At 46.8% G+C, this 13,278-nt stretch overlaps 1 protein-coding gene across 2 annotated transcripts in view; it reads right to left on the bottom strand.

Moving 5' to 3' along the window:
• The window catches only part of GPC3 (glypican 3), a 145,446-nt gene extending 132,423 nt beyond the window's left edge, over positions 1-13,023 (bottom strand). The window contains exons 1-2 of one of the 2 annotated variants that reach the window (XM_039387798.1): positions 12,747-13,023; positions 3,637-3,798 (exon numbers count right to left, since the gene is read on the bottom strand). In XM_039387798.1, the coding sequence (XP_039243732.1) occupies positions 3,637-3,798; positions 12,747-12,906 (322 nt within the window). In that variant the 5' untranslated portion in view covers positions 12,907-13,023. The remainder of the gene's footprint in view (positions 1-3,636; positions 3,799-12,746) is intronic. The other variant, XM_027741881.2, reaches the window with a different exon arrangement.
• Between the last annotated feature and the right edge of the window lie 255 nt (positions 13,024-13,278).

Genomic DNA, 13,278 nt, shown 5'->3' with positions numbered 1-13,278 from the left:
AATTAGCAAGGATAAAATTCTTCATATGCTCAAACCTCTTTAATAGAATAAAAGAAATCTCAGCTGACTCACCTTGACTCTAAAGTAGTAACAGCCACTTGTGAAAAATGAAAAGCCTTGAAGGATTTGGAATAAGAAACTTGGAGAGACAATCGCTAATCTTTTATCTTCCAGACTTCAAGCAGAATCAAGTTCTTCAAAGAAAACCCAATAAAGCCCAGACATTTTCATCATAACAAAATAAATAATTCAGTCATACTTTAGAGGACTCAAACATTAGGATTGGCTATTTGATATATTTGTGGCTTAGGTGCCTCTAAACTGATTAAAGATAACCTGATAGAAGCTTGCAATGTCAAAACTGCCTTCAATCCTGACAGATATAAATGGATAGTGTAAATAACTATAAATAACCAAAATGGCTGCATTTATGCCTAATGGAGGATTTACAGCCTCCTGAGCTGCCTGGTAGGACTGAGAGTTACAGCTCTGCCTTTATCCAACTGCAGCACACAAGGGGAGATGAACTGATATCCTCCCCACACCACCTGCCCTGCCAGAACCACCCAGGGCTCAGCTCCAGAAGGGACAAGGAACAGGATTCTCCCACAAATAAGAGAATACCATACATATACAGGCAAGTTTGTCAGTATTGATTTATCATGGTCTTCCTAGAAACTACTCTGGAACACATCCCAAACACACCTCAAATCTCTGTAGCCCCTGCAAGTTTCTCCCAAAACAGCTGTTGTTATCTTCCAGCTGCCATTTGCAGAAAGTATGGTATGAAGCTGCTGAGGTTGCTGAGAGCGCAAACAGAGAGGTGCACATGTGGGCAGATGTATCCACCAGCATGGATACACCACATGAAAGTGAAAAAACTGCCTGCAAAATAATCCTAGAGTAAGATTTAACTGCAATTGAGGCAGCCACAATCCATTTTAGCACTGTCAAACGCAGCAAGTTTCCAAAAAATTAAATCACTACTTAAATCATCTTCATAATTTTAAAAAGTGCCTGCAAGATAAGACCAGGAGCTAATTATTCCATTTAAATTTAGTGAAGGGAGGACTTTTTTGGTTGGGATTTTTCCTTCTTAACTGCAATAAAAAAAAGCCCAAGGGTCTAAAACTAATAATCTAATAAACTTTGCTAAGTGAACATTGTAACAGATAGGCCTGGATGAGATTTCCTGTAAATGCCAGACAATTTCCCTTGATCTTTATCAGCAGAGATGCTGCTCTAGCTTCAGCAGGAAGATATTAAATTTGGTGCAAAATAATAACATCTGGGTGAGATTCTGTTTGTCAGACTAGCAGTTCCTTTAGATGCCAGGCTAAAAAGGTCGAAATTAACTCTGAAGGATTTCACATTTGTGTTTTTTATATGAGTGGTTTGGCTGTGTTTCCATACCAACACACTTCCCCACTCTCCAGAGTGGTGCAATTATCCATCCTCTGTGCTGGGTCCCCAGATTGGTACTGGGGTCTGACTCAATGCAAGACACAGAGAGAGCTCTCTGCCCTGCCAGAGCACACCTCCAAGCTGGCATTGCTCGGAGATATCCCACTCCTGCAGTCCCAATTCCCAAAGCAACAGCGTATCTGTCCCCAGCTTCGAGCAGGACCTGTGGGAGGTGCTCAGGCACCACAGGCTCCTCTTCCCTGGCCACTCCAGTATTCCTGACAGTATTCCAGGCAGCTGTCCCAGCACATACCTTGGAAACATGGGAGGATGCAAACAGCATGTGGATTGGGATTTGGGACACTACACACCTCAGCACCAGCTCCTTTAGAGATGCCTTGAGATAGAAGCCTGTCCCCTACAGTGCCCAGAACAACTCAGACCATGTGTTGGGTGAAAGCACAATTTCTACAGCTGGAACAGCCTCTGGCACTGAAGCCATCAAAATACGCTTAAGCAGCAATCAAAAGATCAACCTATTTTAAAAAGAGTTCTTCTACAGATTTTCAGACTAATTTTAAAGATAACAATGGTAAACAATGTTCAAACCCTAATGAATTGTCCTTCCAAGTCCAGAACACTTTATACAAGATAATTAAAGTAAGTATCTCAATGGTTCCAGCTAGAATTCCTCTTCTTCAATGGGATTGCAAACGATTTTTAGTCACAAGCTTTTTTATAAGCAGAAGTGGTCAGAAACTGTTCAATTGAAGGCTTTTTTTCCCCACCACCAAGAATGGCAATTCTGCATATCAAGGCTTCTCAGAATAACATCAGCTTCAAAATCCCTGCACAGGTCTCTGGGCCAGGATGGAAATATAAAAAACAGGAAGAAAAAACAAACAAACAACAAAACAAACAAACAAACAAACCCGCAAGGGATTCAGCTCTCTCCAGAAGAGGCAGAAAGTTCAGAGCCACAGCACCCCACTGCTATGCACAACCTGCAGTACCACAGGGTGTCATTCCCACACACAATAAAAACTAATGTTGCAGTTTTTGCCAAATGGGAGGGAGGCAGACACTTTGTATTCCAGCCAAGTTATTCACCATTTCTGAAGCTGGTCTGCATTTCCAATGCCTAGGAAACCAATCTCTCATTAGTTTTTCTCCATTCTGGTTCTTAGAATTGGAACTTAATGGTCACTACATTAAGAAGTACTGGGAGGAAAAATACGCTCTTATCTCCTCAGCAATTTATTTGATCTTACATTGAGAAAAACAACACATTAGACTTCATCAGGCAGTTGTGGCCCAGAACAGAGCTCTGCCGTGATCTCACAGGCTTCAGCAGGCTTTGAGTCCTGCTATTAGTGAGACATAAACAGAAATAAATCAATTATTCTGCAAAAATATCATCATGAAGGAAAAAAAAACGCTTGATTGCCCATGATTTCCTCTTTAAATACAGGCAAAAGCACCATGAATACAGAATGACAGAACCTTAACAGGCCACCACTCAACAAACAAGCCATCATTTCACCACACATAAACCATGGAGGGAATAAGTTTTGCTTGTGTAAAGGCCTTAAAAAGAATGATTGCAGATTTAAGTGGTACAAACTAGTGTGCATCCACACTAAAAAATATTCAAAGATCCATTTTGCAAACAAACAGAAAAAAGTCCTAACAAAAACATCACATTATCATTAGAAAGAGAGATGCCACAGACAGCAGGGCATCAGGTCACCAAGCACTCAAATACTAGAGCACCAGGAACCAGTTTGTGAATAAGGCAGCCTCAGCCCACCTTTCCATGGAATAACCAACTTTGTTGTGTGATGGGTAATAAACCCTACACACAGTTGAATCAGATCTTACCAAGCAGACAACCAGATCATGTAACTTCAACCTGTATTTTGGGACTGTCAGAATCAAGATGGTACTTGCACAGAGATTTTAATTCTTGGAGAAGTGAGTTTTTCATTCATTTTTAAATTTGCACTTCAAGAGGTTTAGTCTTTAAATTTACATTTGCTGTTGCAGCTGCAGGAATGTTTAGGACAAGCTCTGCAGAGCAACCATATACCAAACCAGGTGTATTGTTAATCTTAACTAAGGATATATACAAAAATATGAAAACAAGTGAACAGAAAGCTTCCAGCCACCTGTGCTTCCAAATGCCAGGTGCTGAGGAAGAGGAGGAGAAGCACTGGCTCCCCCAGCACTCACCTTGGAAGACAGCAGCGTTCTGGATGACAAGGAACTTCAGCTCCATGCTGGCAGACTGCAGGAGCTGCTCCATGTTCAGACGGGCTGTTGCCTGGTACTTCTCCTCCATCTTCCTCGAGCAGCATGTGGAGCCCTTTGGGATACATACCTGCAGATCAGTCCCTGGAGAGACATAAGAGCAGAAAATTTGCATTAGGACGTGGATTGCTGAGAGTAAAGAGGAAACCAATTCCATACATCAGTATTGCTGCAATTACTGCTTGGGCAAATTGATGACGTTTCTGCAATTTGTCCTGAGCAAGCAGCCTGGCCAAAGGAGAGGACTGATAAGGCAGAGCGAGGATTGCTGAGCAATAGCCCCTAAGAGCCGTGTTTGCCTGCCAGCACACTGCTTGCTTTAGCTCCCACACACTCCACCCATTGATGGGCTGGTGCCGAGCAGAGCAATCCTGAGCATTGCCCTGCTGTCTCCCAGGCACTCCGGTAAGGAGCCAGGGGCAGACAGAAAAGACGGGAGGTGGAAAACGGGACAGGATTTGAGGCTGCAGATTTGCAAGTAATAGAGCAACAAACATAGTACATCAAGGAGGGTACGACTGTAATTTGCATAAAGACTTAAAACTAGTTTAAAACATAATAGTGTGATTTGCCTGCAATTTCCATCCTTTTGCATCCCCAGCAACAATAACAACAGAAGGACACAACAATAATGATTTACTTGGCTTTTTACTGCTTTTTATTACTTTTTATTGTACATATCTGAGTCCTCCCACCAATTCCCTCATCCCATCCTTCTTCCATTGCAATAGGCAAAGCCCAAGGTCCACACTTCAGTTGTGGAATCCTGCTGCAGAGAGACAAATCCTGAGGGATGCACTGAGCACTGCACAAGGAAAAAGTCTCCTCAGCAGATGTGCTACTGCACAGGCAGCACCTTCACCCATTCACCAGGATGGGACAAAAGCCAGGGGACAAAGGCCAGGAGGACATCACTTGCTCTGGTACCTGCAGCTGTAACTCTTAGCACTGATCAGTGAAGTTAAACGTTTTTTGGCATTCTCAGAGCACTTACTCATGGAGGAAGTAGGCAATTTTAGGAAAGGTGTTGTTAGCTAAAAATAAATAAAATCTAGAAAAATAATTAGAAATCTTTCTGGGCTTAGACAACAAAAGATGAAACAGAAGAGATGGAAGTAGCAGAAATGAAAAGTCTCATTTTTGATCAACTTTCAAGAGCAAACTGAAGCCTCACAAATACAAGCAGAGCAAGAAGCTCATATCAAAGCAAATAGCCCTCCCCATGCAAAAGATGTTTAATCTGATGCTGCTGTTAGAAACTCAAACAGCAAGCAACAACTCCTTTAAAAACAGTTATCCAGGGTCAGAGAGCAGCCAGGACCTCACATTTCAGTGTCTGCCACCCAAACTGCATTGTGCCCAGAGCAGGAGTAGCTCCCTGCTAGGCTCAGCCCTGTCCAGAACTGGGATTAGGAAGCAGTCTCCAAGCCAGTGACCAACAGCCCAGAGTGAAGGCTCCTCACACCTCTCAGCCCTCACTCTGCCTTCCTGTTTGCTATAGAAGTTTTTTCCTTAATAGAAGCAAGTTTGGTGATTTACATCTTTGCTCTCAAAGGGTTACACATCCTTCTAGGTTCCCCTCTTCTCTTCTCTCCTCTCCTTCTTAAGAGTCTTTTACCACATCCACTCTCTCCCTAATTACTAGAAAGTGTCAAAAGTCACTTCTGCAAGTGTAATCTAGAAGAACAGGATTAATATTAATGTCAGTTCAATCGTGTACCTCTTGAAGAAGAGTCATGCACAGTGCCAAGGGAAAACCAGCTGTCAGGGCTCAGAAGCAGCAACAGCAGAAACCTCCTCCCCCCAGTCCCATCCCTTCCACCAGCACAGCCTTGGAAAAGAAACATGAAATGCTTCATCTGCAACATGCATTGCACATGGGGAAAGGAGATTAAACCAGTGCAGGTCCTGCTGTCACTAAAAAAAAAAAAACAACCAAACCCAAAACACATGGCAAAGGGGGGAGAGGGATCCACACCCCCATCCTGGCTCCATCGCTCCCTGCTGCCTCAGTTTCTCCTTCTGCAAAGCAGGATGCACAGCAAAAATCCCATCCTCGAGCCCTCTGACACAGAGCAGGCACCATTGACATCTAAAACTCGAGTCTCAGCAGTTCTTGAACTCACCCACTCCAGAGGAGCACAGCGACAGGTATTTCATGCACTGAAAAAATAACGGGGACCAAAAAGCCACATAACAGCAGGACACTGCGTTAATGAGAGGAGCAGTTGTGTAACATCAAGTTCCAGAGGTTTTTTAAAGTCAAACCCAAGTCAATTTATGCCGCAAAAAGGCTTAGCATGGTCCTTTTAACACTACAATACAGCCATAAATTTCTTTTTAATATAAAGCTTATTTCCTCCTACATTTATTATATTAGGACACATTTCAAATTACCTAAAAAAAAAAAAAGCCTTCAGTGATTAATGGAAATACCAATGTAGAAAAATCTGAGAGCTGGCAATTAAGAGGCCTGTGCAAGTTAAAGCCAGGGATAGGAAGCAGCAAAGGTCACCTACTCATGTCCCATCCTTCTTTTTAGCAATTAAGGCAATTTCTCCCCTTAAATGGATTTTTATTTTTATGCAGTAAAAAGACACATGCTGTACCAGAGCAATCACAGAGGAGGAGGAAAAAGCCCAGGAATTAACTCTGACGGCTTAAAACATTTTACAGAGATAGTCAACTAATGCCAGTGACCAGAAACCACGGTAAATGCAACAGGTCAACACAGGCAGAACAGGCTCTTATAAGGTACCAGGGACAAGGTCCTTCTTGGCACAGTATTGCTACAGAGGGACAGGGAATGGGGGCTGGACTCCCATCTGCCAGTTATTTTCTGTGTGTGGCTCTCCCAGATGGTGAGCTGGCTCAAACAGTCCCATCTGCAAGTCCCCATAGTAAGGGCAGGTTTTAATGTCAGTCCCCCAGGAGCCATTAGCCCACCCCGCTGACCCCAGCCCCAGCAGACACTGATGAAACAGGGATAGAGCTTTTTAACCTGCAAATGTGTTGGGGGTTCATTCGTCCCATTGCTTGAAGGAGCCTTTTCTGCACTCCCCAAGGTGCAGCACCCCCAAGAGACCCAGATGCTACACCCCAAGGGTTGGGGGCTGTGCAAACCAGGGGTGCTGCAGAAATGTGGTGGATGCAAAGACACGAACGCCTGGAAACAGCAAGCCCACGGACCAGACATGAGCAATAAATGAATTAAAGTGCCACACGTTTCTGGCTCCAAAAAATGCCTGGAAAAGGTCCTGTGAGTCATCAAATCCTACCCCTGACTCCCAATCCACCCCCTCTCAGCATTTTATCTAACACAAACACCTCCGGCTTGTGAGATAGCAGAGCCCATTCCGCTGCCTAATGGCCCTTACTGTTAAGACTGTTTTTATCTCCCAACCTACACAACCCCTTTTTCTTAAAGTTTCAAGTCATTACACCTCATAATGCCAGTCTCAGCCCTTGCAAACAACCTTCTCCTTTTGCTATAAATCATTACAAACTCATTTTCAGAAAGAAAGTGTCCCACGAATTACTGCAATGGTTTTATTAAATTGCATTTGGATGCTCACATACCAATCTTCACAAGATTAGTGAGACGATGAGAAGCTAAGCACAGGAGCCTGACCCTCTGACACCCACCTCCCATGGATGAGAAGGTGCTGGATGCAGCCTCTTCCATGGGTGCAGGAACGCCAGGCACCATCAGAGCTGTGCCATTTATGCCATCTTGGGGAACAGTAGTGTAAATGCTCCAGTAATTTCGCATATACTCCCAGCTGACAGAAATAAACTCTAGAGCTGCAGTAATTTCAGTAGCACCCTGCCTCTTCCTCCTCCTTACACAGGGAATTTGTACTGAAGACTGGGCAGCAGTGAATTTAAAGCATTACATTTGACTTTGATGTACAATTATCCCCGCAGATAGGTGGTTAGCACAGCAGAAGTGAAAATAATTTCAGTGGATTAAATGTCAAAGAAAAAATCCCTGAGAACACCTATGGGCAGTTGTGAACTCCTTCACGAGGCTGAAGGATTTTCCTTTGATTTTAAGCATCCCAGGATAGCTTCAACCCTGTCATCAGACACAGGCAGACAAGTCGTGCTTTCCACTGGGCACATAAGCCTTCCCGCCCAGATCCAGTGGCAACTTAAATCAGATTAACATTCCCCTCGAATTTACCCCAGGCATCGCCAAAATAAGAACCCACCCCTGCTTAACATTCCTGCAGCCTCCTCCCCATGAGGGGTGGGCTCTGCTACCCTGTGCAGCAGCACCTTCGCCTTCTGCAGTCTGGAAATGTCAGAGGGCCTCCTCCCACCCTCTTAGCTCAACAGTTTGTTAATATCACCGACAAGAAAGATACTGTTTTGGGTCAATTTTCCTCCTCCAATTGTTTTACAGTCAGCATCATGCTTTAAATAGATAAAAGCAGTGATTGAACATTTAAATATAGTGGATTTCCCCCCAGCTATTTCAATAGTTTTTATTAAAAACCTTCTTTTAAATTATGTTGTGCATCTGTCAGTGGCTTTTAATGTTCAGCATTTGGGGGGGAAAGCAAATGCAACTGTTTAGAACCCAGGTTAAGTGCTGATCTTTTAAAATCTAATTAAAGAGATATAAATTATAAACCAGCCTCATTCAATAGGTGATTAAAGTTGGAACAGTATGGGTACTACATGGGTATTTATTACTGCTTAATTATCCTCTATTTTCAATTCCATTTTGTGTTTCACAAGGCCATCTGACTCTCGATTCCTCCCCAGGTCTTGCAATGTCGGCCAGATGATTCTCATGCAAATCTAATACTCTATAAAACCACATCTTTTAAAAGAAGTTAGAGAAAAATAGGATTTACAGAGTAAAAGTTTCCTCCTAACAAATGTACAAATGTATTAACAATACTGCCATCAAAAGCAGGGAATTAATTTGTGGGCACCCACTCACCAAACACACTTGTTACAGTCACATGCACACAAATCCTACAGCCATTCCAGAGACTGGGAAGAACACTGTTCAGGATGTTGTTAAAGTTAACCCCTGGGAAAAAAAAATAAAATTAATGATCTCACTATAAAACCACTGCCTGGGGAGGTTACTAAATTTTAGGGTTCTGCTCTTGCTCTCTTAACTATCAAGAGAGCAACTTGCAGGCCTGAAATAATTAAGAACAGAAAACTCAATTATCTAGTAAACTAAGCTCTTAAACCACTGTGCTAAGCTAAATGGAAAGGCTGCACAGGGAGGAGCATCATTAGTCCCACTCAGGAAAAACAGAATAAAAGAGCAGGAGTACAAAGGGAACCAGCTCACAAGCAAAGGCGCATTGAGACCAGTGGGAAGAGTTGGGATTTTTAATTTTTAAACTGTACGTTGGCACACAGCAGCTGCCAGAAATAAAAGAGAGAAGAAAGCTTGACACACTCAGCCAGCCAGTTGTAAAGCTTTACACCTCAAGTCCAAAAGCAAAAGGCTAATCTCCTACTTTCTTAGGGTGAATCTATATTTGTTTCCATCAAAGAAAATTAACAAAAAGCTGGAAATTGCATCTTGCTATGGGAGAAGGAAAACAGAGCCACCAGCAGATATTTCTGTCAAGATAAATATTCCTCAGCTTTCCTTTATCCCAGGGCAGAGACATCCATCCCCTCTACCCACATGCACCAGCACAATTACCTGGAACATCACCACCAACACAAAGAAACCCAAATGGCAAAGAGGAGAGAAAAACAGACCAGGAGAAATGGAAATTCAAGCTACTGTTTATATATGAGAAATTACGCAGGGAAAAGAACAAATGGAGGAAGAAAACCAACATGGGCAACATATGAAAGAAAGAACGTGAAGCAACCCCAGGGCAGAACCACAGGCTGACTCAGGAGCTGGCATTAAGTCTCACCTTCAGAAAACTCTAAGAAAACCACTCTCCCATCACCCTGCCTTCGCTTTTCTCCAGCACAGGACCTCTGATCCAGCTCCAGTTAAGCTGTTGCCATGAATTACATCCTCCCACCCCTCCAAACACTCAGGCACAGCTGACAGTAGTTAGGTCATGATACTGCCCACCTCCAAGTATTCCAAAGCTGCTCCAGAGCTCAAAAAGGAACAGAGACCAAGCTTCTCACTGCCTGATGCACGCCTTCAGCAAGAATTACTCCCAGAACATCAATACTGCTCATGAAACAGCATGACACTTCCCTTATATTTATGAGAATTGCCCTTTTTTTGTTTGTTTTTTAATTAGAAGTGTGGTCTCTGGCTCCTTCAGAGCTCTCCTACAGAGAGTGCTGTGACAATGTCCCCCCAGCCCACGCACCACTGATCCAGTAAAATGGAGCCATGGGACATTTCTCCTGCATGTGTTGCAACTCAGCAGTGTTTCCTCTGCTTACTCCTTCAGCCACAACTGCTCATAATGCAAAATGGGGGCTTCCAGAAGGCATTGTTTTCTGTTAATGTCCAAAAAAAAAAAAAATTCCACATTTTACATAAATTGTTTAACCCTCAGTTTCTCCAGGGAGGTATGATCCATAGGCAAAGGTTCTCAGAATTGATTCCGTGGTGATTTGTGGCTGGAAACTCCAAAAATTTTTTTTAATTGACAGATGTATGAAAGGAAGAAAAGCAATAAACAGATGCATGGAAAATAGTCCTTGAGTGATGCTCCCCTATTACAGAGATTTATGCAGCTGCTACTAGGAGAAGCAAGTGCTCTGAAGTGTAATTACTACACAGAGTCATGCAAGATGGGCCAGATCCAAGGTATAAGCAAGCAGTCGTTGCTTTAATTATGATCAAGTTTATGTACTTAGGCAAATGTAAAATCCACTTTCGATTTGATATGTGGGAACTTTATCATCATAACAAGCTGGAAGCATTCACTTGAAACACCAGCCCTGCTACGAGATATTGATCCAGCTACCCACAGGCTCGGTAGAGTGGCAAAGGGCTCCTCACTCCTCCTGATTATCACGGATGCAGCTGGGGCTCCCAGGGGAGAAAGAGCACAACTGAGCAACTCCAGCAACCTGAACCCTGCCAGGAAGGGAAGATACCAGGACAAAACACCCGCTGCAATCACAGCCAGGCCAGGATGGAGGATGCTATCAGTTTCTGGGGCAGGACTGAACATATTGCAACACAGCAGCCTCAGCAGCCCCTCAACACTCACAGCACAGTCTTCGATGGGATTCATCCTACAGGGACCTGCCCACCCATCCATCACCTCCCTGGAGTGTGTAAAAACATACTCCAACCAAGTTACCTAGGAATCAAAGAAAGGATTTCACTGACTTTAAAAGAAATGTCTTCCCTTGCTTCTGTGATTACAAACAAACTACAGAATTTGTAATTTCAATGATGATAAGAGCAGCTCTTTCCGTCCCCTGCAACTCTCCATGCAAACATTTCACTGGAAAGTGTTACCAGTGCCACTTCCTTACTGACTAGGAGACCAAGGTCCTGCAGGATGGAGAGAGAAGATGAGCTGATCCTACAACTGGTCTGAAGGGCGCATTAAGTGTCAAAAATTATATGGGAAGGGCACATAAGGAAAGGAAGGGATAGGGAAGGTACACTCTCACCAGGACTTACACCTAAACTCTCCTTCGAGCTCTCACAGCTGTTGGTAAGATGAGGCATTGCTACAGTCGTACAGACTAAAAGACTTGGGGTTTGCACCAGCAGCCACAAGACCTTGCAGTCCTAGCCCTGGGCATTCTGCTTCCCCCCCTTTCCTCTCCAGCGCTGCAGCAGTTCACTGCTGAAGCAACTCTTGTGTTTCTGATCTGTGCGACAACAAATGCAAAAAAACGTAACTCAACACGTCGTTATTAAAAGCAGCTACTGCTGGCGATGATCTCATTGCACCTCCCCTCCCTGTCACGTTTGCCTGTTATCTTTTCCTTCTCATACTTTGATCATAAGGTTTTCAGAGCAGGCGTTCTCCTGCGTATTGAACCCAAGCAGGAGCACCCGAGCTCTCCAGGCAGCTCCGTAACGCAGCCATCAAAACTGATCGGCTTGTGGACACACACTCCCAGCACAGAGCCGCCCACCTGGAGCAGCCGACGCTCCCTAGCTCCCAAAAAGCTGCAAAAGAAACCTTTAAAAGACAGGGAATTCAAGTGTTTCACTTGCATTTTAAAATAGGTATGAGGCAAATATACCAAAAGCAGCCTTGCAGGGCGTTGGTGGGGAGGTTTGGTGCGGCACCACCCAGGCAGCCACCTGTAATGGGAACTGCAGAGCAGAGTAACACCTCGCCCAGATCCTTCACAGCCTCCCACTGTGCCCTCGCACCCCACACGGCACCCGCACAGCTCGGGGAACGCCGCGCTCCCTCCTTCCAGCCCCATCCTCTAGAGCTGCGGCAGCCCCCGGGCTCAGGTTGGGATGAGGGTTTGGATGCTCTTGGAATGGCTTTACAGAGCGGGATTGCCCTAGGACCCTGGCACACCGCGACACACTATGGAAAACGGCTCTGGCGGAGAGGAAAACGGGACCTACGGAGACACGACGGGTGCGTGGAGCCTCTGCTCACCGGCAGGGACATCGCGGTCTCCCGGGGACCTCGCACCGGACCCCCGACAGCAGCGAGGACGGGGACAAGGGGCGGCTGGTTCTGCCGGCAGCGCTGCAGCTCTGCCTCAGTGGAAGACCCCCTGAGCAAACGAAGTGCAATAAAGACCCGCTCATTCAGCGGGTTCCCACTCCACACGGAACCGGAGCCTCCGTGTTATCCCCGCGTCCGAAGCGCGGAGCCCGGCGGCCGCCGGCACCGAGCAATTCCCCGCGGGCGGTGGGAGAGCGGGCAGCCCGCACCCGGCTCCGCAGCGTCCCGCAGCCGCGCAGCGACCCTCCCCTGCGGCCCCGGCTCGGGGCGGCTGCAGCCGCTTCGCCCCGCACCCGAGCGGCCCCGGGCTCCGGCGGGCTCCGGCGGGCTCCGGCGGGCTCCGGCGGCCTCCGGCGGGCTCCGGCGGGGGGATGGCGGCCGGCCGGACGCCACGGGGCAGGGCGGTCTCACCTGGCACGGGGCTCTCGGGCACCCACTTGGCTCCGGGCTGCAGCACCTGGAAGGCGGTGCGGACCGGGCGGCAGGCGGCTTCCCCCGCCGGCTGCGCGGCTCCCAGGACACCGAGCAGCGCTGCCGCCAGCAGCAGCAGCGCTCCGCCGCTCCCCGACATCCTCCCGGGGCACCGGGGCGCTCCTCTACGCGCTGCCAGCGGGCATTCCCGCCGTGCCGGGATGCGCCGGGAGCAGCCGGAGCTCAGCCCCGCGCCTCGCGCGGCGCTCCCGGGGAGCCCGTCCCGGCTCCGCGCGCGCCGTCCCGCCCCGCCCACCGCGCCCCGATTGGCCCCCGCCCCGCCCTGCCCCGAGCGTGATTGGTGCTCGCCCCCCTTCTCCCGCCAAACTCGCCCCGCGCGCGGCACTGCCCCGGCGCTGATTGGCCCCCGCGGGGAGGCCCCGCCCCCGGCACGCGCCACACCTGTCCCGCGCCGCACCTGTGCGGGCACCGACAATCGCGATCCCCGTCCCCATCCCCATCCCCATCCGCA

The sequence above is a fragment of the Pipra filicauda genome, unplaced genomic scaffold (genome assembly GCF_003945595.2).
Source record: "Pipra filicauda isolate LSUMZ 115617 unplaced genomic scaffold, ASM394559v2 scaffold58_size5111680_pilon, whole genome shotgun sequence".
Lineage (NCBI taxonomy): Eukaryota > Metazoa > Chordata > Aves > Passeriformes > Pipridae > Pipra > Pipra filicauda.
Note: the sequence above shows the minus strand (reverse complement) of the source record. Positions and strands in the feature narration are given on the sequence as shown.